General features: G+C 43.7%; 1 protein-coding gene across 2 annotated transcripts in view; it reads left to right on the top strand.

Annotated features, from left to right (window-relative positions):
* LAMB1 (laminin subunit beta 1) overlaps positions 1–26,157 on the top strand; it is a 70,556-nt gene that overhangs the window by 22,926 nt on the left and 21,473 nt on the right. For both annotated transcript variants that reach the window (XM_004439279.3, XM_087437237.1), the window contains 12 exons: positions 1,057–1,136; positions 10,313–10,448; positions 11,702–11,860; positions 12,753–12,880; positions 13,086–13,209; positions 13,631–13,835; positions 14,465–14,608; positions 14,821–15,052; positions 18,114–18,277; positions 19,316–19,540; positions 20,542–20,756; positions 21,516–21,612. In XM_004439279.3, the coding sequence (XP_004439336.1) occupies positions 1,057–1,136; positions 10,313–10,448; positions 11,702–11,860; positions 12,753–12,880; positions 13,086–13,209; positions 13,631–13,835; positions 14,465–14,608; positions 14,821–15,052; positions 18,114–18,277; positions 19,316–19,540; positions 20,542–20,756; positions 21,516–21,612 (1,909 nt within the window). The remainder of the gene's footprint in view (positions 1–1,056; positions 1,137–10,312; positions 10,449–11,701; positions 11,861–12,752; positions 12,881–13,085; positions 13,210–13,630; positions 13,836–14,464; positions 14,609–14,820; positions 15,053–18,113; positions 18,278–19,315; positions 19,541–20,541; positions 20,757–21,515; positions 21,613–26,157) is intronic.

Raw genomic sequence — 26,157 nt, forward strand, 5'->3', positions numbered from 1 at the left:
TGATTCTGGGTGGAATAATTATGAGAGTAATTTTTAAAAATTATTCTGTATCTTTTATAACGTACTTGTGATTGCTTTTATAATTTGGGAGAGGGGGTCTGCTGACCCCAAATTATGTTTATGACCACTAAATATGTTTTTTTGTGTGTGTGAGAGGAAGATCAGCCCTGAGCTAACATTCATGCTAATCCTCCTTTTTTTTCTTTTTTTTCCCCAAAGCCCCAGTAGATAGTTGCATGTCATAGTTGCACATCCCTCTAGTTGCTGTATGTGGGACGCGGCCTCAGCATGGCCGGAGAAGCGGCGCGTCGGTGCACGCCCGGGTTCCGAACCTGGGCCGCCGGCAGCGGAGCGCATGCACTTAACCACCAAGCCACGGGGCCAGCCCTAAATATGTATTTTTGCATGTATCCTGATAGATTCTTAAATTTCTGGAATCTGATTTAAACTGGTGAACTTGGTTTTATCTGTTCATTAGGAAATATGAATTTGTTGAGGTGCAAAGAGTTCTCCCCATATCAGTTCTCTCCCATTTCTTATTTCTGTCTCCAGTGTTCTCAAGACTCGGTGATCTCCTCACCTTTCAGTTGTGAAAATAGTCCTTGCTTTATGCTGTGTTTCCACATAGATAAATCCTTGAGGAGCTTTTCCTATGGAGTTTATGACAGACTGAACTTAGGGAAAGTTTAAAGGCCTGCCAAATATTTGCCCAAACTTTCTTACTGCCAGAGTAAGTCTCATGAAGAAAATTGGCATCTTAACTGCTTGCTCGTGTTCATTATTGGATGAAGGCCTTTTGCTGGGCAGAGAAACTACTCTGTGATCTGGCATTATTGTGGGATTATGTGTAACCCTCTCTGACCCCAGTGACGTCACTGCAGCTTGGGTCCCTTTATTTCAGAATACTCATACTCATTCCTTTTGTTGGCTTTCTGCTTTCACGGTGCAAATGAACGTTTGGTGGAAGAACCAAAACACGCCGTAACTTGTTTCTTGCTGAGTCTACTGTGTAATTACAGGAACCCACCTTTAGATGTTTAAACTTTTGTTCTACAGCCAGAGCACTGGGGCTTAAGCAATGATTTGGATGGATGTCGACCTTGTGACTGTGACCTTGGGGGAGCCTTAAACAATAGGTGAGTGGAGCTTCACTTCACTCTTGTAGTCAGTCACCTGGGAAAACCCTCATGACCTCTAGGAGAAGTGTGACATTCAGTGTCTCTTTTTTTTTTTTTAAAGATTTTATTTATTCATTTTTTTCCCCCCAAAGCCCCAGTAGATAGTTGTATGTCATAGGTTCACATCCTTCTAGTTGCTGTATGTGGGACTCGGCCTCGCGTTGGACGGAGAAGTGGTGCCTCGGGGCGCTCCTGGGATCCGAACCCGGGCCGCCAGCATCAGAGCGCACGCACTTAACCGCTAAGCCACGGAGCCGGCCCAATTCATTCAGTGTCTCTTAAGAAGATATGCAAAGTACATTCGCCTTTGGTTTGAATGCCTGATAATCATTTTTACTGTGGTCTCAATGTTTGCAAAGAGTTATTCACTCCAAGAGTTAGCTTTGAAGCCTTCTAGTATGTTTATGTTTCGTGGTTTTTAAGAGTGTTGTTGTTACTTGTTTTTGTACTATTACTTTTCATTATTTTTTTAATCATGGAAACAATATACTGTGGTTTTAAGAAAATTCAAACAGTTCAGATAGGTATCCTGCCCTTTGTCCTCTTGAGTTCCACTGCCTAGAAGTGCCCCTCGCTGTTCACAGTTTCTTATATCTCTCTAGAAATTAATAATAGTGCTCAGAATACCTGTGAAAAATTACAGTTTCCTTCCTCTCATTTCTTTTTAAATAACACATTAGGTTTTATTTTTTTAAACAGACAAGTACAAAGAAAAAAAATAGCCCATGATTTCCCACTTAGCTTTACTGATGTTTTTTGAAAATCAAAGTATGTGTGTATGTACACTATTCTGCAACTTGCTTTTATGTCTCAAGATCTTATTTCACATCAGCGTGTATTCACCTACTTCTTTCTTGTTAGTAACTTTTTGGTATTCTAGCGTGTGAAAGTGCCCTAATTTATTTCCAGGTTTTTTTGCTTTTTAAGAATGTTGCCATGAATATTCCTGTAGGTATATCTTGGTGAATGCTTGTAGATATATCTGTAGATGATGTTCCCAGTGATGGAACTGCTAAGTCAAAGAACGTGTGCATTTTTTATTGTTGTAGCAAATGTCAGATTGTTCTCCAGACAGAATGTGCTAGTTTATTTTCCTCCCAGTCAGTTACAAAAGTACCTTTTTCCCATCCTCACCAGAAGTTGGTATCATCAAACATTTTCTTTTTCACCAATCTAAAAAATGGAAAATGAAGTCCCATTTTTGACTTGTGTAAAGAAATTTTTTCGTTTTCTTCTTTTATTTTTCCAACTGCTAAGTCTATTAATGAAAATTACATGTAATAATTTTTGTTTCTTTAAATATGTTGGTATTCCTTGCGATGACAAGACCTGAAGCTCTACCAAAAATTATCGTACATGTTTGGCAAGATGTTAAATTTGTGGGAGTTTAATTAACTACCTTTGAGTCAAAGAGAATTTTGGTCTCTGTTCCTGGATCCGATTCAGAACATCTGGTAAAGATAGCGTAAGTGACAGCCAAGAGAATAGCCAGATGTTTCCTTGTGGCCCTGGATCTTCCCTGAGAGAACAGGCTGAATTCATTGAGCAGCTTCATGTACTCAAAAATTGACTGTCTTGCAAGATTATTTCCCAACACCATAGTAGTCCGCTGGGAAGGAATGAGACTTTAGGCAGCAAGAACATGTTCTGTTTGGCCTCTGTATTTGGGTTTGTTCTGTTCCAGGTCGTGCAGTAAACTCAGTACAGCATGTAGCCTCTGAAGCTCCAGTGTGACTTTCTGTTCTTAGAAAACCTCCAGAGGGGAGGAAGCAAGGATTATTCCATAAAAGTGGGGAAGGAAGACAGACTGCTAGTCTGCTTATGGAATCCCTTCTCTGACTTTCCTTTGTGACTCCCAGAACACATGCTGATTCCGTTAGTAATTGATTGTCCAATTCTAAGCTGTCATCACCCCTGAAATCCTTCTTGATTAGATGAAAGTGGCATACATAATTCTCCAAATTATGTCATAAACTCAGGAATGTCCTATGTTCTTTTTCCCTAAATGGTTTGTTTCTTACTCTCCCTTCCTCTTTTTCTCTATTCCACACATGCTTCCTGTCTCTAAATCCACCCACGCACAACCCTTGGCCTGCCCCAGTCTCTCCTGCAAAAATTTATAAAAACCAGAATGTAGGGGGCCGGCCCGGTGGCCTAGTGATAAAGTTTTCATGTTCCACTTCGGCGGCCTGGGGTTCGCGGGTTCAGATCCCAGGCACGGACCTACACACCACTCATCAAGCCATTCTGTGGTGGCATCCCACATATAAAACAGAGGAAGATTGGCACAGATTTTAGGTCAAGGACAATCTTCCTCAAGCAAAAAGAGGAAGATTGGCAACAGATGTTAGCTCAGGACCAATCTTGCTCACCAAAACAAAATAAAACAAAACAAAACAAAAAAAATCCAGAATATGATAATCAAGAGAGTTTGTAAAGCAAAATTTTTTGGTAAAGATTTTAAAGGAGGTAACTTGATATCTCCAGCACAATTGATTAGACGCCCTATCTTTTGGCGTTATTGATGGGGAAAAAAAGAACCTTTAAAGATGCCTCTGGTCCTGTGACTGTACAGTGTTTTGTAGTGATCCTTTTTGGAGTTTTCCCTCACAAAGACTTTCTCTAGGAGTCCTGTGGGGCTGAGAGAAGCCCAGTCTTTTGAAGCACTGATTCTGCTAGGAGAATGCTTGGTGCATGGCAGACACTCAGGAAATACTTGCTGAATGATTGGCTGTTGCAACCGCTCATAAATATCTGATAATATTCCTTGGCTTTGCCTGCCTTGAACACATAGTAGGTATTGAATAAATGTTGATTGAGTAAAAGAATCTGATAAACAAAGATTTTTAAGATGTAAAAACTTAATATACACTCCTTAGAAGGGACAATTTCTGAATGTGACACCAAATGTTCCCGAGTTACTTCTGCCAGGAACAGAATTAAGTGTAAAAATCATGTGAAGTGGAAGAATTTTAAAATATTTTGTATAATGAACTGAATGAATTTTTATAGAACAATAAAAGCTTAGAACAATATAGAACAATAAAAGCTTAATCCATGTCTATTATGTTGACAGCTAATCTGAATTTTTGAATATTTTAAAGAAGACCTAATTAATTTAAATAATGTAACTCAAGCCAGGTTAATGAAGTTTTGCCTAGTAGATAACCTGCTTTATTGAGTAAGTAAGAATGGTTGCTAGGTAAATGCTACTTTTAAATGTTTAAAACATTGAGGGCCGGCCCCGTGGCTTAGCTGTTAAGTGCGCGCGCTCTGCTACTGGCGGCCCGGGTTCAGATCCCGGATGCGCACCAACGCACCACTTCTCTGGCCATGCTGAGGCGGCATCCCACATACAGCAACTAGAAGGATGTGCAACTATGACGTACAACTATCTACTGGGGCTTTGAGGGGAAAAAAAAAAGGAGGAGGATTGGCAATAGATGTTAGCTCAGAGCCGGTCTTGCTCAGCAAAAAGAGGAGGATTAGCACGGATGTTAGCATAGGGCTGATCTTCCTCACAAAAAAAATAAATAAATAAATAAAAATTTTAAAACATTGAAAGATATAAACATCTTTACAGCATCCTGCAAAATCATTTCATCCATTAAATTTAGGACTTTGGTGTCTGGCTTGAAGCCCACCACTTTTTTGAAGACATCTGCTTCCTAAACTGAAGTCCCCAACCTCCCTTGATATTTCAACAACACATTACTTCTGCTTCTCTTTTAGCACTTATTTTATCCTGCTTTGTATTATAGCTGTTTGTATTTAAAAGGTCTCTTTGGATGGAGATTGTGTCTTATTTGTTCTCGCATCTCCCTTTGTACCCAGCACAGTGAACCTTTTAGGCACTCAATAAATGAGGAACTGAAATATATTGTACTCTGAAACCAGAGCAGAAGTTAATAGATATTTTTGTCAGTGTAGTGAATGGTTATGGTATCTAAGCCTGCGTTAGTTACTATGGTAGCTGGACATGAAGGGATTATAGAACACGGCTCCTACCCCTTAAGAAAGTCTCCTAGTTGAGGGGAAGGGGGGGCTCCCTTGGATAAAATGGATGATGCTGACTGCTAATCAGTGTGGAACCAACTCTTATTGTAATCAGAATTATGGAGGAGACATCAGTGTTGAACAGAGTGGTGGTTCTTACAAATGATGCTTTTTATCCTTTAATTTTTTTTGTCTAATATCTTAGTAATAGAGAAAAGTTGGAACTGTACTGTATTTTCTCTATTCATCACTATTTAAATGAAATAGAATTTCTCTCACAATAGAATTTTTAAATAAGTTGCTAATTTCTGTATTCATGAGAAATCTGTTTTTAAGAAATTATCTTGCCCTTCACCCATTGAGAAAAAATAGGGTTTGTATTAGTTTTCTATTGTTGCCATAGTAAATTACCATAACTTAGTGGCCTAAAACAACATAAATTTATTATCTTACAGTTCTGTATGTTAAACACAGTCTCACTGGAGTGAAATTAAGATGTTGGTAGGGCTGCATTTCTATGTGAAGTCTCTACGGGAGAATCTATTTCCTGCTTATTTGAGTTGTTGGCAGAATTTAGTTCCTTTCGGTTGTAGGATGAGGTTCCCATTTTCCTGCTGGCTGTCAGCTAAAGGCCATTCCCAGCTTTTGCAGCAGCCCACATCCCTTGACTCATGGCCTCCTACCTCCATCTTCAAAGCCAACAACAGTGGGTCAAATCCTTTTTAAGTCACATCTCTCTGATCCACTTTTCTGCCTTCCTCTTCCACTTTTAAGAACTCATGTGATTAGATGAACACACCTGGATAATTCAGGATTATCTCCCCATCTCAAGGTCCTTAACCTTAATCACATCAGCAAAGTCCCTTGTGCCATGTGAGGTAACATATCCACAGATTCCAGAGATTAGGACGTGGACATCTTTGGGGGCCATTAGTCTGCCTACCACAGGGCCTGGCTTATTTTGTCTTATGTCCTTATTCTACCTTACTGATCCAATGACTTGAACCTGTATCTAGTTATAGAGAAATTTATGGAGGGAACATATAAACTTGTAAAGCATACCATTTCTTTTTTTTTTTTTCCCCCAAAAGCCCCAGTAGATAGTTGTATGTCATAGCTGCACATCCTTCTAGTTGCTGTATGTGGGACGCGGCCTCAGCATGGCCAGAGAAGCGGTGCATCAGTGCACGCCCGGGATCTGAACCCTGGCTGCCAACAGCGGAGCACGTGCACTTAACCACTAAGCCACGGGGCTGGCCCAGGCATAGCATTTCTATCCAATATGATTTTTACTTGAACATAGGAAAGAATAATTACTTGTAATAAATCTTTCGTCTCACTGTGGAGGAGGTTGGATTTGGGCTTGATTTTTGAAAGCGGGGTGAGATTTGAGAGGTGTGATAGGTGGGCAGGAGAGCCTTCTAGCTGAGAGGAAAAAGAGAGATGAAGGCACAGAGATGGGAATGAGCGTGGCAAGGTCAAAATCTGGTCTAATCTTGACCATCTCTGCTCACATTTCTCCCTTACCCTCTTTGTTCCTGTTCTTCCTGTTCTCTCTCTGCCTGTCAAATCCTCTGCACCTTCAGAGCCACTTCCTTCATGACACCTCCCTCAGTCTCCTCAGTCAGGTGAACAGTGTCTTCCTCTGCATCCATCGTACTTTGCTCGTGGCTCTATGTAGGTACTTAACTGCGTTTTGATTTGTTTTGTTGGTCAATTGCTTTATTGTTTATTTCTCCAATTAGATTGTACATTATTTAGGATAGGGACTATTTTTTTCCCTCATTTTTCTTTTTCCATACTATTTAGCCAGAAATAATGGACTTAGCAAGAAGTAAGGATTGATTTAGAAGAAAGTTGACAGTGGACTAAAATGTGACAATACTGACACCAGGAAGGACAACTTCCAGGTTTACTGAGCAAATATTGTTTGCTCAGTAAATATTTGTGGAAGAGTGTGAGGAGTGTGGCTCATCTGAAAGCAGAGGGCGGGCACCAGACGAAGAAGGAGTTGTTTTCCGAGGATGGGTAACAGAGGCTGCTGGAAATCAGGCAGAGGCATCATGACTTGATATAAGTAAGAAGAAACAATTGTGGATTTTTTGAGATGATGACAGCAGTGCTGTGGGAAGGTTGGTTTGGTGGTGGTGGACTGGGCAGGGGAGAGAAGAGCTTGAGAGGTCAGTTTGGGAGGTTGCTAAAGGCACAGGTGTGGAATGATGCCAAGCTGGACTAGGATAGTGGCAGTGACACTGCAAGGAAACTGCTACGTTGAGGAACATCTTGAAATAAGACTTGGAAATCGAGGATAAAGGAAAGGGAAAGTTATGTCTCACCTACAACATGAGAAGAATTTTACGTCTGCTGACGGACATAGCAGAGCTGAAGATAAGAAGTCAGTGTGAGAGGTGACAAGCAGTTTGGGACAAGATGAATTAGAGATAACAAACCATGGAAATGTCCTGTTCATGGCTGGAAATGTACAACCCGAGTGCAGCAGAGTGAGCGCGGAGAGCTGTAGGTGTGCGGGCCGTCTGCAGGGGCAGGTAGAGCCACAAGGAGTTCCCTAAAGGAGTGAGTGTTGAATTGGAGCCATGCCTATCAATGACAACAGTTCAAGTCTGTGGACACAAAGAGGCGTGTGATTGCCAGGGCTCCTGGTAAGGGAATGCCTTTCACATGATCAGGTTCCCATGAGTTTCTTCTTTAGAATCGTGCTGCAGGTAAAAGGCACCGTCGGCAGTCTGCCCACGCTCTTCGTCCTCACCTTCATTTGCTTATTCTCTAGTGTGGCATATGAAGAATCTAGTTGTTCTCTTCTTCGGTGGTTCGTGTTTTAGGCCTTTGTTCCCTCCGTAAACATCTGGTGGGGAGGAAAGAAGGATTTTCTCTTGTCCATATGATGTAATGTCTGATGCTGAATTTCTGAAAATGGCTTTTGTTGAGGGATTGTGCCAAAAGAGAACTAGGTCCTAATTGGAACAAGCTTTTCTTCTCTGGGAATTGGCTCCGAGATGTTAAGAATTCGTACTCCTTTAGGACAAAAACTATTTACATGATATACAGGAAGAAGACTTCAGCTGGGCCGTGACAGGGCTGTTTGGGACATTTTTTTTTTTTTTTGTGAGGAAGATTAGCCCTGAGCTAACATCCATGCTAATCCTCCTCTTTTTGCTGAGGAAGACCGGCTCTGATAACATCTATTGCCAATCCTCCTCCTCCTTTTTTTTTTTTTCCCTAAAGCCCCAGTAGATAGTTATGTCATAGTTGCACATCCTTCTAGTTGCTGTACGTGGGACGCGGCCTCAGCCTGGCCGGAGAAGCGGTGCGTCAGTGCATGCCCGGGATCCGAACCCGGGCCGCCAGTAGCGGAGCACGTGCACTTAACTGCTAAGCCACGGGAGCCGCCTGGGACATTTTTAATAAACCTCTGAGTGTTTGGTCTTCCTGCGAGTTGTAACTTGCCTTAGGTACTTGGTTTAAAATAAACTTTGGGATGAGATAAAAAAAGAACTCTGGGGATGGGTGTAAAGTAACAATTCCAAACTGTCTTGACATACTGAAGTAAAAATGGATGCATGTAATTCAGTTTTACCTTCTACACAAAATCATGATACAAAGGAAAAAGAGAGACATAGGCTGAGGCCAAAAAGAATACATTATAATTTATCCAGAGGCCTATATTACCTAAAACAGTAACAAGTAATAAAAAAGTTTTGTTATTTACATTAAATCTCCTGTTTTTCTTTTTTTCTATTTTTTATTTAGAATGTGTGTCCTTCACACATTTATTTGCTCAACCAGTGTTTGAGTGTACTCTGTGTGTAGAGCACTGGGCCAGGCAGCGGGTGGGGATGTCAACCAAGGTGAATGGGGCCCAGTCCAGGCCCTCAAGGAGTTCACAGTCTAGTAGGGGGTTAGGTAGGTCTGTCAATACTTACACTACCAGAGAGAAAGTGATAAATGTCTTAACAATACAGATAAGGAATAGTTGAGGCCCCAGAAGGCACCACTTGAGAATGGTAGAGGGAGGGAACCAAACAAGACTTAACAAAAGGGATGAAAGTTGAGCTGGGCTTTGAAAAATAAGTAGGATTTGCAGACACAGTGCCTCAACTTTAATGAACACCTGCTACATGACAAGCTTTGTTATAGATGTTGTGAATACATTGTTTCTCCTGTAGAACAGTGGTGGCATGAAGGAGAACGTGGTTCATTCTGTGGAATGGGGGGCGTCACTCAAATGTAGGAGATGCCACAGCAGTAGTCATTTGTGAGCTGAATCTTGAAAGAAGAATAGGTGGCTATTTGCTGGGTGAATAAGGAAGAAGGGTATTCCAGGATGTAGGAACAACATCAGCAAAGGGAAGGGGTCATGAGTCACCCAGTACATTGGAGAAATTGTAAGTAATTCAGTACGATTGGAGAGTTGCGGGGAGAGAGGAGGCTGGAAAGATAGGGAAGGTCCAGATTGTGGAAGGCCTGGTGCGCCTCCCAAGGCCATTGTGCCAGGAAGTGGTGCAGTTAATGCATCTTGGAAAGGCCATTTGGGCAGCTGTGTGTGGGGGTGGCGGTTTAGGTTGGGGATGTGGAAGACTGGCAACAAGAATTCGGTTCCTGATTGGATATGAAGAAGGAGTCTAGAAAATAACTTCTAGGTTTCTGACTTGGTTGATTGACTCAGTGGATGGTGGTGTCTCCCCAGTAGAGAACAGGAGAGGGATTGACTCCTGCCCATTTGGATCTTGGCGCTAATTTGGAGCTGTCCTTCTGGGAGTTGGATATTTGGATCTGAGGCCCAGGAACAGGGTTGAGGTTGGAAGTAAGGCAAGAGATATAAGATATCAAAGCAAGAACGTTTATGGTATCTGCAGAAAACCTCAGCATGGTGTAGATGGATCATAGTGAAGAGAAAGCAAGGGAGATAAACTGAAAGCCCAGGTGAGGAAGAGCTCCCAAGTTTGGCATTAATTCATAAACAATATTTTTTCCATGTACGTACTTTCTGAAGGAAATAAGGAAACCCTACCTGAATATTTCACCCCATTTAATGTTTAATGGCAAATGTAGAACTGCATCCAGTGGGTTCATTTATAAATGTGATGAGCACAGCCAACCTGACACCACTCTCCTTCCAGCTGCTCTGCAGAGTCAGGCCAGTGCGCGTGTCGACCCCACATGATCGGACGTCAGTGCAACGAAGTGGAATCTGGTTATTACTTTACCACCTTGGACCACTACATCTATGAAGCAGAAGAAGCCAACTTTGGGCCTGTAAGTAGGGGGGGTGCTAGGCAGGTTGGTACAGCAGTGTTGGGGGGCAATAATGGCATATACACATTTTGTCAGTGAACACAAGGTAAGGATCAGGACCATGACTTCTTGGGAACAGTCATATTTAAAGCTAAATAAATCTATAACTCACAGAGAGAGTTTGGAACGTTCACTAATAAGACTTTTGGTGTTTTGGTTTTTTTCTTCTTCTATTCTTCTCTCTACTTATGCTCTCAAGTTATTGTTGATCTAGTATAGTAAATACTCAGAGAGGATACTGTTTCGGTTTTCTATTGCTGTGTAACAAGCCATCCCAAAATTTAGAGGCTTAAAATGTATGTCTGGTACTTCAGCTGGGATGGCTGAAACAGCTGGAGGCTGGCTATCATTTTTCTCCACATGACCTCTCCAGGCAGCTGTCTTGAGCTTCCTCACAGCATGGCGGAGTCAGGGTAGTGGGACTTCTTACATGGCATGTGGCTTCCAAGAAGGAGGAAACAGAAATGGCCAGGTCTCTTAAAGCCTGGGCTCAGAAGTCCCAGAATGTCATTTTCTCACATTTTCTTGGTCACAAGCCACAAGGCCAGACCAGATTCGAGGGCAGAGTGGCATAGTTTCCGCCTCTTATTGGGGAAAGCCGCACACACGTGCATACAGGGAATGAAGGACTTCATCTTTGGAGACGACTAATCACAGGTATTATATATAATCCTGTGAACAAACTCAAATGCATGCTTGAGTTAAGCACCTCAAATGGGTCAATTCTCCAGTCGCAGTGACAGTCAGAATTAACTCATCCTGTAGTGAACATTCATGATTGTATCAAGTTCTTCCCTTGTACTTGGACCTTGAAGTCAATGCCAATGAGACAGAAGTACGTCCACTAGATATAGGACTAGGCTTGTAGAAAATCTGGGACATTTTCGTCCCTCCTAGGTGCTTATCACAGCATGTGGGATGTTCTCTTTCCTTTATGCTCATTCCCCTGGTTATATCATAGAAGGTGTATCCTAAGCCTTTGAGTCTCATCTCCAATGTCCCAAGACTACTTCAACCACAAAATTAAACAGGAACCAATTTCCTGTTTATATATCAAAAACTTTTTACAGTCTACTGAGAAAATGTGGCTGTAAAAAGTACATATAAGATAGCCACAGTTCTGGAGCTTTGAGTGACTTTGGATTTCTTTGACTGTAACGTTTGATTGAATTCCATTTCAAGTAAAGCATAACTCCTGTGCCCCATGTCCTCAGGGAGTCAGCATAGTGGAGCGGCAGTATGTCCAGGACCGGATTCCTTCCTGGACTGGATCGGGCTTCGTCCGAGTGCCCGAAGGGGCTTATTTGGAGTTTTTCATTGACAACATACCATACTCCATGGAGTACGACATCCTAATTCGCTATGAGCCGCAGGTAAACACTCGGTGAACTCTTGGGGGTGGGGAAGGTATTGGTAAAAAAATCTTCTAATGGACGCTATGTTCTTGTGAATTTAGAAGTCGTGTTGGAATAGAGGAGCCTCTCTCTGACTTTCTATCCTCCATGGAAGTGGAAATGAACATTTTTCGTGAATTATTTCATAAACATTTAGTAATCTCTCATTAGGCACTTAGCCTTGCTGAGAACTGAGGTGGTGATGAGAATGTATCAGATCCTCTCCTTGCCCTCGCGGCCTGCACTGCCCGGGGACGGGCGCGTGTCCCTCGCTGTAGTAAAAGGCCAGAGGTGGAAAGTGTAAGAGCAGAGATACAAACAATGCTGGAAGATGGAAAGGTTCCTACCAGCCAGGCTGGGCTAGAGGCTACCAAAATGTTTCATAAAAATCAGATCTAGGCCTTAACATGGCGATGGAATTTTGCCACCAAAGGAAGTGAAGGAATAGCATGAGCAGAGAGGAGGAGCATGTTTTGAGAGTCATCCCACATAGCTAGGTAAAGGATATAGTTGGAGATGCTGTTAGGAGAAATGCTAGGATCAGGAAAGGAACTTGTACTCTATATTAACAGGCAGCTACTGAAGGGTTTTGAGCAGGGGATTGTCATTATCTGAGCTGTGTTCTACGATGGATGGAAAGGGACGTAGGGAGAGGCAGGGAGAGAAGCTGGGAGGCTGTTTTGGTGTCCAGGTGAGAAGGGATTAGGGCTGGCACTGGGGCAGTAGCAGAGGAAATGGTGAAGAACGAAGGGAAAAGCAAGCGTTTTCCATTTAAACTTGGCAAATGATGATCGGGAGGGGTCTTTATAAACAGATGGGCGGCGCTGGGCCAGGGTGCACGGTCCTTTGGATTGTTTGTTTCTTATTCTAGCTACCTGACCACTGGGAGAAAGCTGTCATCACAGTGCAGCGACCCGGAAAGATTGTAGCCAGCAGCCGATGTGGTAATACCGTTCCTGACGATGACAACCAGGTGGTGTCCTTATCGCCAGGCTCCAGGTCAGTGTGACAGTGGTTTGTGGCTCCACAGAACAAATATGCAAATTAAAGTTTTTCCTGGTATCTTGCCTTGTGAGCCAAACACTGACTGTTGACTTTCTTCCTTTGGAATGATCTACATAGAGCTGTGATTGATTGATTGGTTGATTGATTGGATACTTAAAGGTTGACTTTTTGTCGCTGTTTTTCTTTTGTTTGGGGGCAGGTATGTGGTCCTTCCACGCCCCGTCTGCTTTGAGAAGGGTGTGAACTACACAGTGAGGTTAGAGCTGCCTCAGTACACCTCCTCCCATAGCGACGTGGAGAGTCCCTACACGCTCATCGATTCAGTAAGTGGAAGGCCGTTTCTGACACGAGCAGAGAAGGCTGGGCAGAAAGTGTCCGTGTGCTTCCCCAGAGGGTTTGTGGAGGGGTAATGCTGAGAGGTTAGACAGAATCATTCTTTCTTGCCTCCAAGGCCACTTTGCTTATTTATTTTAATAAAACTTCACCTTCTGGAAAGGATTTACTGAAGCTGATTCTTTCTGAAGTGCCTTAAAAATGACATCTCAAAAACCATCAAACTATGTAAGATCTATCTAAACTTTTTCTGGCAAGAATATTTTAAGAATGGAAGGTTTTCACTTTATTGAATGAGTCTGATTTTTTTCTTTTCAAGAGTCAAGCATTTGGGGTTTTTATGTCTACTTGCTGTAATTGATGACACGGACACCACTGTGAGGACAGTTTGCTGCTCTTGTTTCTTTATAGCTTGTTCTCATGCCGTTCTGTAAGTCACTGGACATCTTCACTGTGGGAGGTTCCGGAGATGGGCTGGTCACCAACAGTGCCTGGGAGACCTTTCAGAGATACCGATGTCTGGAGAATAGCAGAAGTGTCGTGAAAACGCCAATGACCGACGTTTGCAGAAACATCATCTTTAGCATTTCTGCCCTGTTACACCAGACTGGCCTGGGTAGGTGTTAGTGCACCTGGCATCTCTGGGGGCGCATTGGGAGGCACGCCCCACAGCTCTGTGTTAGGCAGTCAGCACAAAGGAAATGGTGTCTCAACTACAGTTTGTCTTTATTTTTTTTTTTAAGACTATTTTAGTGATAGAGCACCACTGAAAATGCTGTCAATCGATATTCAAGAAATACACCACAGGTGACTAGGGGAGAAGTCGTGAGGATACAGCATTTCCATAGGCAGCGTGGGGATTGGGATGGAATCAGAGGAGCATCCCATAACTGAAATTTGTTTTTCTCTTGGAAAGGTCAGACCAACCCCTGGAGGTTACTAAGCTTTTGTCTAAGGTCTTGCAATATTTGAGCTGTGAAGGCGAGGGGAGAAAACCTTAATGACCTCCTTCCTAGAAAAACTGCTTTTATCTGCCAACTCTGTTTGCTGTTGCTTCCCTCCCGCTCCTCGTGGGGACAATATTGTTTAAAGTGGGAATTCTGAATAAGCCAAGGTAGTAAAGAGGAAGAATCTGGGGGGGGGAGGCCAAGGAAAAGGACAGAGCCAGTGTGACGTGCTGCACTTGTTTCTTTGGGGGCAGCGGCAGCTCCGTGTCACAGGTTCTGGCCTCTCTTTCCCCTGCAGCTTGTGAATGCGACCCTCAGGGCTCGTTGAGTTCCGTCTGTGACCCCAATGGAGGCCAGTGCCAGTGCCGGCCGAACGTGGTTGGAAGAACCTGCGACAGATGTGCTCCTGGAACCTTTGGCTTTGGTCCCAGTGGATGCAAACGTAGGTCAATAGAAGAGTTGTCACGTATTCATTCAGATCATCTGAGAAATACTGGTGTGGGTTCCACAGCTATAGAAGGCAATGCTTCACTCTGGAAATTGATCACGGGAGCCCCTGAGCATTCTGAACTGGGCATGGGGGTGCTTGTAGAAGGGGTGTGTTTGCATTTAGTGAGTTTCTCAAGGTGGTTCCTCGGTTGCCTATTTCTGCAGCTTGTGAGTGCCATCTGCAAGGATCTGTCAACGCTTTCTGTGATCCCATCACTGGCCAGTGCCACTGTTTCCAGGGGGTGTACACTCGGCAGTGTGACCGGTGCTTACCCGGGCACTGGGGCTTTCCAAGTTGCCAGTCCTGCCAGTGCAACGGCCATGCCGATGACTGTGACTCAGTAACAGGAGAATGCTTGAGCTGCCAGGACTACACCACGGGTCATAACTGTGAAAGGTACGTGGATGCCGCCTCTTGAAAATAACAACAAGATCATTTTTAGCTGAGCAAACAGCATCTTAGACCACTGAATGAATCTCTACCAGGGTCCAGATGGCTCATTCATTTCTGACCACCTGGGTATTTTCTAGGAAATCCTTCATTTATCTGGTCTATATTTAGTTCACACCTTCTGTGTGCCAGGCATGTTCTGGTGCTGGGGATACGGCAGAGAACAAAGCCTACATGAACCTGCCCTCTTGGAGAATCATCCTAGAGGTGACCGTAGATCTGTACAGAAATCATCTCTCTGTCTCAGCGGATTCTGGCCTAGGATGAGAATTGTGAAATGTTAATTCCTAATTTGGATCAAAGTAGAAACCGAATCCAAATGGGATTAGTCATTTTAAATAGCTTTGTTTTTCTAAACATTTTATGCAGCAACAGTTTCCAGGAGACCATGTGCAAAAGTAGATCTGGTCTCCAGCTAGCAAATGTTAATTGAGTAATTATTATGGATGCAAAGATCTGCACCAGATATAGTCAGAATAGAATGTGCTGCTAATAACGTTACAGCCTAGCTCAGTTATATAAGAAATATTCCATATGAGAAAATTACATGCTGACTTATAGTGTTCATTACTAACTAAGAAAGACAACATGCTATTAGAACCTGCTTTTTTTTGAAGTACTAGTCTCTACCTTTCAGGTCAATAAATTTTTTCTCTTCTAGTATCCATCCACTCTACATAGGATTTTTTGTTTTAAAAATTTCAGCAAGTGCTTCAGTCAGTACAAAAGTTGCTCATCAGATGAAAGAGAAATTGTTAGTGAAAACTGAATATGTGATTAACTTATGGCATGAAGATGTACATAGGAGCAAATATGTGGCTCTTGGCTCTATGCTAGAGTGGTATTCTACAATTTGAAGGCTCCAGTGACTCCTCCTTTGAGTAAAAGTTATTCCTTCCAACCACAGAATTGTGTTGTAAAAAGATAACAAGGAAACAGTTATACAAGATTGAAAGGAAGAAATTAACATATTGGTGTCATCTTTTGTTTTCTGCATTAATTTTTTCGTTATTGTTCTTTCAATGGGAGATGGAGAATAAGTCCGAGAGAAAGAGACTGATGAGAAAATCAAGTGAAAAAGAAGAGAGTTGGGTGGGGACACGTGAACGCGTGGTTGTCCACGGTGCCAATTTGAAATCAAGCATACCGTGCAATGTGTTTGCAAGAACATCCTGTGAGAATGGCTTGGTTGATATCTGAGACTGGTGTGGGATTTTATTTGTAAAGCGTTTTGATTTCTTGCAGGAGAGTGAGAGAGGGTGTGGGAGGAGGAAAGATTTTCAGCCTTAGTTTGGATGGCAAAACTTTATTAAATATTTGAGAATCTGCTGTCTAGTTTGAGCCAATTTCTCATCATTCTTTTTCTCATTCCAAGACGATCAGAGTTTCAATCCTGTAAATTTAAAAAGAAGCTGTAGGCTCAGATTCCCGAGGGTGGAAGCAAAGGGGGAGGCAGGAAATGAACGCTCAATTTCTATCATGATGTATTTGTATTTATTTCACCTAGAAAAGCCTCATAGAAAACTTGCTCAGAAACCATTATTCAAAATTACTTCATCACTGCCGATTTCCCTGGCATGTAATTGGGGAACATGTTGTTATATTATGTCTGTGTCTAATTAAGTAGAAGGTTAATTTCCTCGGAACAACTTTCCCCTTCTATTGCTTCATCCTACCGCCTCCCCATTAAAAAAGAAATTACCTCTGCCTCAAAAAAAAAGCCATGAAAAACAAACTGAATTGGAAATCCTTAGACCGAGTTCTAGGCCCAATTCTGCTTCTTTTATTTATTTATTTTTTTGAGGAAGATTGGCCCTGAGCTAACATCTGTTGTCAGTCTTCCTCCTTTTTTCCTTTTCTCCCCCTAAAGCCCTAGTAGATAGTTGTATGTCATATGTTGTACATCTTTCTAGTTGCTCTATGTGGGACGCCGCCTCAGCATGGCTTGATGAGTGGTGTGTGGGTCCGCGCCCAGGATCCGAACTGGCGAACCCTGAGCTGCTGAAGTGGAGTGCATGAACTTAACCACTACGCCACTGGGCTGCTCCCCCGCCCCCAATTCTGCTTCTAACCTGCTTTGTAACCTTGGGGAGTTAGCTCATCTCTCCGAGTATCCAGCTTCCTGTTAGTAGAGTAACTAGGTTGGATTAGATGATCTCCAAAGTTCCTTCAAGCTTTTATGTTGTAGGAAGTAAAAAACTAACTTAATTACCATTCATGTGGAAAAGCAGCATGATATAGTAAAAGAATTCTTTGCTAAAAGTCAGGAGGCTGAATTCAAACCCTGCTTCATGACTAACTAGTTGTGCAAGCCTTGCAAATCATTTAACCTCCGAGGATTCCTTATCTGTGAGGAGAGGAGTTGGGACCTGTTGGGTTTGCGAGTTGGTAAATAATATCCTTCAGTCCTTTGAAACCACCAGAGAGACACGCAAAAGTCCTGCAGCTGGAGAGCATCCTTATCAGTTTTATTACTGGTAAAGGCTGGAGTGCAGAACATGCCACCGTGGGCTTGCTAACACATCACCCCTCCCAGGCATAGGCAGAGACACACAACCACAAGCCCTCATCCCCCGCCCCCCACCCCCAAACCCCCACCCCCCAGATTCCTTAATACAAGGAGGGAGCCGACGAGAATGCTCAGGGCAGGCAGGCAGCTGATAGGACAATAGGGTGCACATGGGGAGAGGAGGCAGTGAGGGTCCAAGTGAGGCCAGGGGTGTCCCCCTACTGCAGTGGCCCTGCAAGTGTGATCCCCAGACCAGCAGCCGCAGCATCACCTGAGACCTACTAAATCAGAAAGGGGGGGAGGAGCCCAGCATTCCCTCGGGGGCATTCTGATTGGAGCTAATGTTTACAAACAACTGCTCTAATGGAAAGTCCTTGCTGTGGAAACATGAGGAGTGGGGAACGAATGTTCCCAAACAGAAAACACAGTTTTTAAGACTTCCTGTGACAGGTTTCTCACAACTGGTTCACGACCCTCTCTTTTCTGTGACTGGTGTAGGTGCTTGGCTGGTTACTACGGTGATCCCATCATTGGGTCAGGAGATCACTGCCGCCCTTGTCCTTGCCCAGATGGCCCCGACAGTGGACGCCAGTTTGCCAGTAGCTGTTACCAAGATCCTGTTACTTTACAGCTTGAGTGTGTCTGTAATCCTGGATACATTGGTAAGTAATGTGTAGACTCTTGGAGGAAAAGATGTGTCTTTACGAGTTTAGTTGTTAATGAAGAAAAAAGATGAAGAGTGAGCCAATTTAGTTTCATTTTTATAATCCTTAATTAAAAGTGAAAGGAATGTGAAATCTAAAAGATGCTCTTTTCCTGTTTGGCAGGTGGTGGAGTCAATTCTTGAGTCTCTGTGATGCTAATGTTGTAATACAGAGCAGGATAGCAAGCTCATTTAAATCCATAAATGAAACCTGGTGAACACTTCTCTGTTATTAAGCAGTGGAAAGATTAATTTACATTTTACTTCTCTCTTCCCTTATCCAGCTCCTAGCAGAAGAGTCTCAAGGCAGTGAAGTGGCTGAATGGTGGACAGAGGGAAGAAAAGAGTACAATCTAGGGAGTCCCCAGATAACTGAATCAGTCAAAGCTAGATCTCTTCCTTATTGTTTATCATACATTATCTGTCAACACTTAGGGAATGTAGCTAGTTGTAAAAATAAACTCCCTTTTATTTTATCCTTGATGCCACCGTTTCACATACTAGTTATGCTTATCCATAGCTCAGTAAATATTTGCATGCAGTTTCAGGATTTTTCAGAAAAGGAAATTGGTCATCATTAAGGAGCCCACTTTTCATGTTGCTCATGCAGGAGCGGTGATTTTTCAGTTCATGTCATCCTTGGATTAGGATTTAACAGCAAGCCGAGCTTGACGCTGTTAGAACATTATTTAGCTCCTAATCTGCCCCATCCTTGGATAATGAGAAGCTGCAGTCTCACGTGCTAGAGCTCTTCTAACTGTCCATGCCCCACTCATAGCCAGGCTGCAGCAGTGCTGCGCTCCAGACGACAAAATACTTCTTTCTCCTCACAACTAAAAGCCCATTTTTGCCCCAAAGATATGGTCATCCCAGGGGGTAACTAGAGCAGTGAGAAGGGCAGTGCTGCCTGGGTTGGCTCTCCAGGCAGGAGTGTGGGTGGATGAGACCTTTCGGTCAGCAAGCTGAAGGTATTATGCTTGGTTCTGTTGGATGATAGGCTCCAGATGCGACGACTGTGCCGCAGGCTTCTTTGGCAATCCCTCGGACGTAGGGGGGACATGTCAGCCTTGTCAGTGTCACCACAACATTGACACGACAGACCCAGAAGCCTGTGACAAGGAGACCGGGAGGTGCCTCAAGTGCCTGTACCACACGGAAGGGGAGCACTGCCAGCTCTGCCGATTCGGGTACTACGGAGACGCCCTCCGGCAGGAATGTCGAAGTAAGATGCGGAGTCATTGTGCCCGCTCATTACAGTGATTTCCACCGTCTTCATATTCGGGGGGTTTTATTCTTCCCATCGTTATTTCCTTTGGGAAAACACTTGTTCAGAGAGAGAAAATTTCACTTTTGACTACAGAAAGATGAGACCAATCGTTTTTTTTCTTTACATCCTCATTTTCTGGCAGGACTGAAGTCTCAAGATGTGGCTCAGTGCCTGAGAGAGATAACCAAAAGGAAAAACTATGTAGCTGTCACCATGATAAATGCCATCCAATAAAGTATATTGATTTTATGTTCTGCTCATGAACTTGCTGGTTAGCTGGGACTTATCGATCCTAAATACCCACTCTGGACGTTCCTTATGTCATGGATGGATAGAGCCTTCCAGCTTAAGGAAAAGAAAGAAGTAACATCTCTAAAGTCTGTCTTTCAGAACTCGTTATTTCTCTTTTATCAAGAGATCAGGCAGTGTTTCCTGCTGCTGCGCACAGCCCCCTGGCCCCTGTCTTTGTTTATACAAACATGAGTGGAATGTTCAGGGCCAGTAGGACTGGATTCCTTAAAGCCTTACGGGCTTAAAGGGCTTCTACCTGCTTTGTCTGACACAGCCATTACTGCTGTTCCCTGCCACGAGTTGGAGTTGGAAATCATGAGATATCTCAACTCCCATGGCATGTTTTTTATTTCCAATTAAATCCTCAGTTTTAAAATGATTCACCAACAGCTTATTAAAACTGAGTATTTTGGAAATACTGCTAGGCAAAATGTGTCTTGCGTGTCTGGGACATGTCGGAACCACGTAGAACATTTTAAGAACTTCTGAAGAACAAGTTTTAGATTTTTTTTTTTATCACCTCCATTTCTTTCCTTACTTGTTCGCATTTCCAGGTCAAAAGCTGGAGCGGGAAAATCTTAGCTGTTGGGATGTAGCTCGCCTTTGCATTGTCTGTATGTTTGTGAACGTGACTAAGTAAATCCGGTCGCATTGCTCTTTTTCAGAGTGCGTCTGCAATTACCTGGGCACTGTGCAGGAGCACTGTAATGGCTCTGACTGCCAGTGTGACAAAGCCACCGGTCAGTGCTTGTGTCTTCCTAATGTGATCGGGCAGAACTGTGACCGCTGCGCGCCCAACACCTGGCAGCTGGCCAGCGGGACTGGGTGTGACCCATGCAACTGCGACGCTGCTCACTCCTTTGGGCCGTCTTGTAATGAGGTGAGATGCTGTGGCGGGGGCGAGGCCATCAAGGCGTGAGGAAGGGTGCCTTTATGAGTCCAGGTGATGGCTAGCCCATTTGGTGGCTAGGCCCCAATAAGAGAGAGGCACCCGCCTCGTGGTCGCAGCCTTGCACCAGGGCACACAGCTTGGTAAACACAGCACAGACTGGATGTAAGCCCTCCCTCGGCCCCCTTGGCTGGGACTAACCTCTGTGCATAACTGTGCACAGAGGCCCCATCTGCTGCACCCAAAGCGTTTCAGGGTGGTGCCCCAGCCGCAGGTGCAGACTCACGTTGGAATGGACAAGGCTGTGCTGTTCCTCTTCAATACCTGGCTGCTGCATCAGACTTCTTTCTTAACTACACAGCCTGAAAGGAACCAAATAGCCGTAAGCAGCATTGTAAACAGTGCTGTTTCCTGACACACACACAAAAATGAAGTGCTCCCGAGGGCAGGTGAGTCACCGGTGGCCCAGACTTGTTAGTGATTTGTGAGGATAAGAGGGAGGAAACATGTAAAGAAAGTGTAACATGCTCCAGGCCTTTCCAACCCCTGGTGCAGAGGAGCAGTTAGGGGATGCTGGCATGGGGCCCTCGGCACCCAGGACGGAAGCAAGATTCCTTTTCCTGGTCAGGATGTGGAGGCCTTCTCAGGCACACAATCCAGGCCCATTTCCCCTAAGGGGCAGCTGAAAGAGAAAATGCAGACTGGTTTCTGCGCGTAGCCGCCTGACTGAGCTCTGTTTTCTGGCCGCAGTTCACGGGGCAGTGCCAGTGCATGCCTGGGTTCGGAGGCCGCACCTGCAGTGAGTGCCAGGAGCTCTTCTGGGGAGACCCCAACGTGGAGTGCCGAGGTGAGGCATTCTCGGGGGGCAGTGATTGGAGTGGAGGGAGCAGATGTCTGCAAGAGCTCTTTGTAAACCCTAAAACGCAGCATAAATTTATTTGTTTATAAGAACTCTGTGTTTAGTTACAGAAGAAATTCATGCTCATTGTTTAAAAAAACTCGAACAAAGCTGGCCCTGTGGAAGTGCAGGTAGTAAAAAGTGGACCCGCCTACTTCTCCAGCGCCTTTCCCAGGGGAAACGTGTGTCTCTGCCCAAATGCTCATATGCACCACAAATACACGCAGAATTGCTTTTGAAAATGCTTTTAACCAAAATGGGCTTATATTAACCGTATATTTCTGCGATTGATTTTTTTCCCCCTCTGAACAGTGCTTTGTAGCCAGCCTTCTTGTCAGCACATGCAGAGTTGCTCTGGTAAGAGCGTTTGAGTCCAGTGTATCAAGTAGACTCTGCTGACAGTTAAAGCCCTCAGGGTCCGTGCATTAGTGTGATGGGCCCACCGGCGGGAACTGGAGGGCGATGTCGTAGAGCCTTCATGCACAGAAAGGAACAGGTGACAGGAGCCCCAAGTCTGTTGAATGTGAGTAAAACCCAGGTTTCCCCTTAGGCTTATGATAAAATAGGACTATGAGGGAAAACTTGACTTTTTCTTAAGAACAAAACTTGTTAAAATCATGTGAATCATAAGGATTGCTTAATTTTTATGCTGTTGCAGTTTTTTTTTTTTGAAGATTGGCCCTGAGCTAACATCTGTTGCCAATCTTCCTCTTTTTTCCTTTTTCTCCCCAAAGCCCCAGTACATAGTTGTGTATCATAGTTGTAGAGTTGTAGCTCTTCTATATGGGACACTGCCTCAGCATGGCTTGATGAGCGGTGAGTAGGTCCACGCCCAGGATCTGAACCAGCGAACCCTGGGCCACCAAAGTGGAACGCGCGAACTTAACTGCTGAGCCACCAGACCAGCCCCACAATTTTTTTTTTTTGACCTGCCAGATTATTTTTCAGATCTTAAAGTGAAAGCATTTATGGAAATTTTTTTAATAGACTGTTTCTATTCTGTTTTCCTATTCTTTCTTTCCTACTTGGGTTTTCTTCCCTATGTTTTAAGTTTATAACTATGGATATAGTTAGAAGATATCTATCTTCTGTAGTTTCTTAAATTTGCTCTTTCTTATATTTTCTTTGTTGCACATCTGAAATTCTAGGTCTCTATTGGACTTTAAATTAAAAAATGACATTTGTCTTCTTTGGATACAACTGTAGCGAGAAATAATAGATCTTCAAGTTAGCAGTTCATCAGTATCTCCTATGAAAGGTCAGAAACCTAGATACCATGTGGTCCTTCATCAACCCGTCTGTTCTTTAACAGCAGGAAAACTTCAGACAGTGACAAGACCAGAACAAATGGGGTATGATTTGTTTTTTCAGTTGAGGCTTAGCCAGAAGAGTTTGGACCGACACCTAGATTAGGTTAAGGTTTGTTCCACAGAGGAGGTGTGGTTTGCCATGTTGATAAAACAAGTGCTTTTTTATTCATCCTTCTTCAGTCCAGGTGTTGGTTCTTAATGGGATCTGATTTTCTCACTTCCGTTAGAAGGTCCGTGACATTCAGTGGACCACTTGCTCCAAGATGTCTCCTGCAAGTAAAACCCTGCTTGCAGTCTGGTTTCTCCAGGGCTCTGACCACTGTTCTGTTAAATTCCTCAATCTTGTAATGCCCCAAAGGCTTGATTTTCTCCAGATAATGGTTCTATCATTGCTTATAGCCTGATTCTGTCAGCATGTGTCATTGGCAGAATAGCTTTGGCTGCCAAAGCTTTCTGACCTTTGCTCCATCTAAGCTTTGTTAGCATGAAAAGCCTGTTACCCGGAGTCAGAGTCAATCAGAGGATTGTTCATTTAGTACTCAGAAGTTTACCCCCACCCTTTTATCTTTTCTTTAAACATTCGGCTTTAAATCTGCCGCAGAAACTGTGGCTTATCAGAACGGTGTCAACTTGTTTAGGTCAAAAGTTAGATCATGTTTTAGAAACTTTGCAAAGAGTGAAATCCATGGTGTCGATGTTCACCAACTTCTTTGTTCGTTTTATCCGGAAGAAAGGTCAACCTATTACATAAGAAACTGACTATCGGGAAAAATACACGAGCAAAACAAAAGCTAAGTATTCTGCAAAGAAACGTGGTTTGTATGAAGAGAATGCATAGAAATCAGACATGCATAATACCTCTTCCTTTCTGCGCCTCCCTTTGGTATTTCATTACTGTCTTTAAGATAGTCATAGAATTTTAGTTAATGAAGGAACTACAGAGACCATCTGGCTTTGTGCTTTTCACACATGCTCACTGGATTCCGGTGGCTTGAGGGCAGCAGGGATGGAAGCAGATGAAGAGATCCCATAGCAGAGAGCATAGGTTCTAGAGCCAGGCTGTCTGGCTTCAGTCCAAGCAAACATATGTCTTAGGATGAAACCAAGTCCCTGCTTATCTCCCCCTCCCTAGCATACACATCCTTTCTCGGTTTGCTACGAATCTTTTCAGTCCTCTCTCTGTGCACTTACATACATACATCATACATAGTTTTTAAAAATATTTACATGAGGAGTTTGCTTTTTTTTAATCTTAATCTCTTTCAGATCTTTCCATATTTATGCCCCTAATATTATGATCTGAGTCTTCACATCCCTTCTCCTCACACCCAGCAGGTAAAAAGTTGGTTCAGCCCCTTTGGAGGTATTTTAGGCTTCTCCCAGGATGTGGGCTCAAGTGAAAGTACCCCAAGAGATTTTGTCAGGTTCTAGATCCAGGGGTTCCATTCTCTCCTTGCTTTCCTACTAAATTATGTCATCTCGCCAACCTCATCTTTAGCCTTTTTTTAATGGGGACCAGAATGCTCCTTTCCCCAAAGTGTTCATCTCGGGTGGAGGTATCTGACCTAGTTGCTACCTTTGGCAATTCAAAGTGATAAAATGTTGTATCTTTGGGGATGTTAAGGTCCATACTGTCTCTCCTTGGTGACCACACTGGCTGAGCTGGGGTGGGGGCATTTGGAAATTTGGGCAGAAGGGGGAGATAGGGGCGCATTTTTGGGTCATCACCATGATGGGTAGTCACTATAGCTACTTCGTGTCAGGAGCCAAGGATGCTAAATGTCTTGCAGTGCTTAAGACAGGCTCTCAAACAAAGAATGTGTTGGATCCCAAATGCTTTTGACACCCTGTGGAGGAAGCTCATAACCTACAAAGCGCCCAGAAAGAATGAGGATTGACTTGGGCTAACAATGGGGGAGTCATCACCAGCCACAGGGCCTTGTGTATACAGGGTGGCAGTGGGAGCAGGCCCAGGATGATCTGCTGAGGGCAGGAACAAAAATGCAGAAGAGACGGAGTTCAGGGCTCTAGTTGTACTGGAATGTAGTCACAAATGGAAATGGGAGGACAAAAACTTGAAGGGACGAGGTCCAGAGATCAGCAGGGGCAAGAGCAGGTGTCATCTGAAATCGGATGGAACTATGGGAAAAGAATGTGACCGCTTTTCTGGAATTACATGATTAGTTGCCAAATATGTCTTTAGTTGCAAGTCTTTCCTTTGAAATGGTTTGTTGGAGGGCACAAATTTAGACCTTCTGGTGCCACCTCGTTAACAATATGCTTATAGAAAGACTTAAGTCATAGCTAAGTATTCTCCTTATGGAAAAAAATGTAGTTATGTAAAAGACAAATGAATCGCGCCTCAAACTTATAAATTGTTGAATGTTCCTATTGTCCAGATGGATTGGGGCCCTTGGCCGATCGTGCCAAGTCTGAACAAGCCCATCACTGTGCTGGGATGGAGAGAGAATCGCATCCACCCACCGCTGAACATGCCCGAGGAAACCTCAGCTTGGAGTTTTATGTTGTGCCCCTCAGGAGTCAAGGGTCACATGAGGAATCTTTCTGTTGATTCATAGATAGTGAAGGGAGGGCCTCTGGCTCTTGGAAAAGGCCAGTGTCTCTTAGACCCAGGCGAATTAGGAATGTGGGGCATAGGTGAGAGGCTCTGAGTAGTGGCCATTTTCCCATCATGCTTGTTTCTCATTTCAAATTGTTTTTAGTAGAAAAATTAAGTACATTCCTTTGCTCAGACATAAATTTTGAGAATGCTTATATTCTTTTCTCAGGCGAGGATTCATTTACAATCACCCACCTTACTCTTTATTTCCAGTGTGACTCAGGAAATCAGATTTAATTTGATTCTTTAGAGAACCACAAATACTCTTGTTCGTAGAGGGAAGGCTTTTCTTATAGAATCCTGTCACAGAATGTGTGGCCCCAGGAGCGGTGGCCAGACTAGAGGTAGGCAACTGACAGCCCATGTACCAAACCAGCTCACTGCCTGTGTCAGTGAATGAAATTTCCCTGGAGCACAGCGTGCCGGTTTGTGTGCGTGTCGTCTGGGGCTGCCATCGTGCCACGGTGCCAGGGCTCAGTGTTGTGACAGAGCCGTATGGCCTGCAAAGCCTCAGTATTTACCATCTGGGCCTTTATAGAAAAAGTTTGCTAACCCCGGGGCCAG

The sequence above is a fragment of the Ceratotherium simum genome, chromosome 1, assembly GCF_057802395.1.
Source record: "Ceratotherium simum simum isolate JZ-2026a chromosome 1, ASM5780239v1, whole genome shotgun sequence".
In the NCBI taxonomy this organism is placed as follows: Eukaryota; Metazoa; Chordata; class Mammalia; order Perissodactyla; family Rhinocerotidae; genus Ceratotherium; species Ceratotherium simum.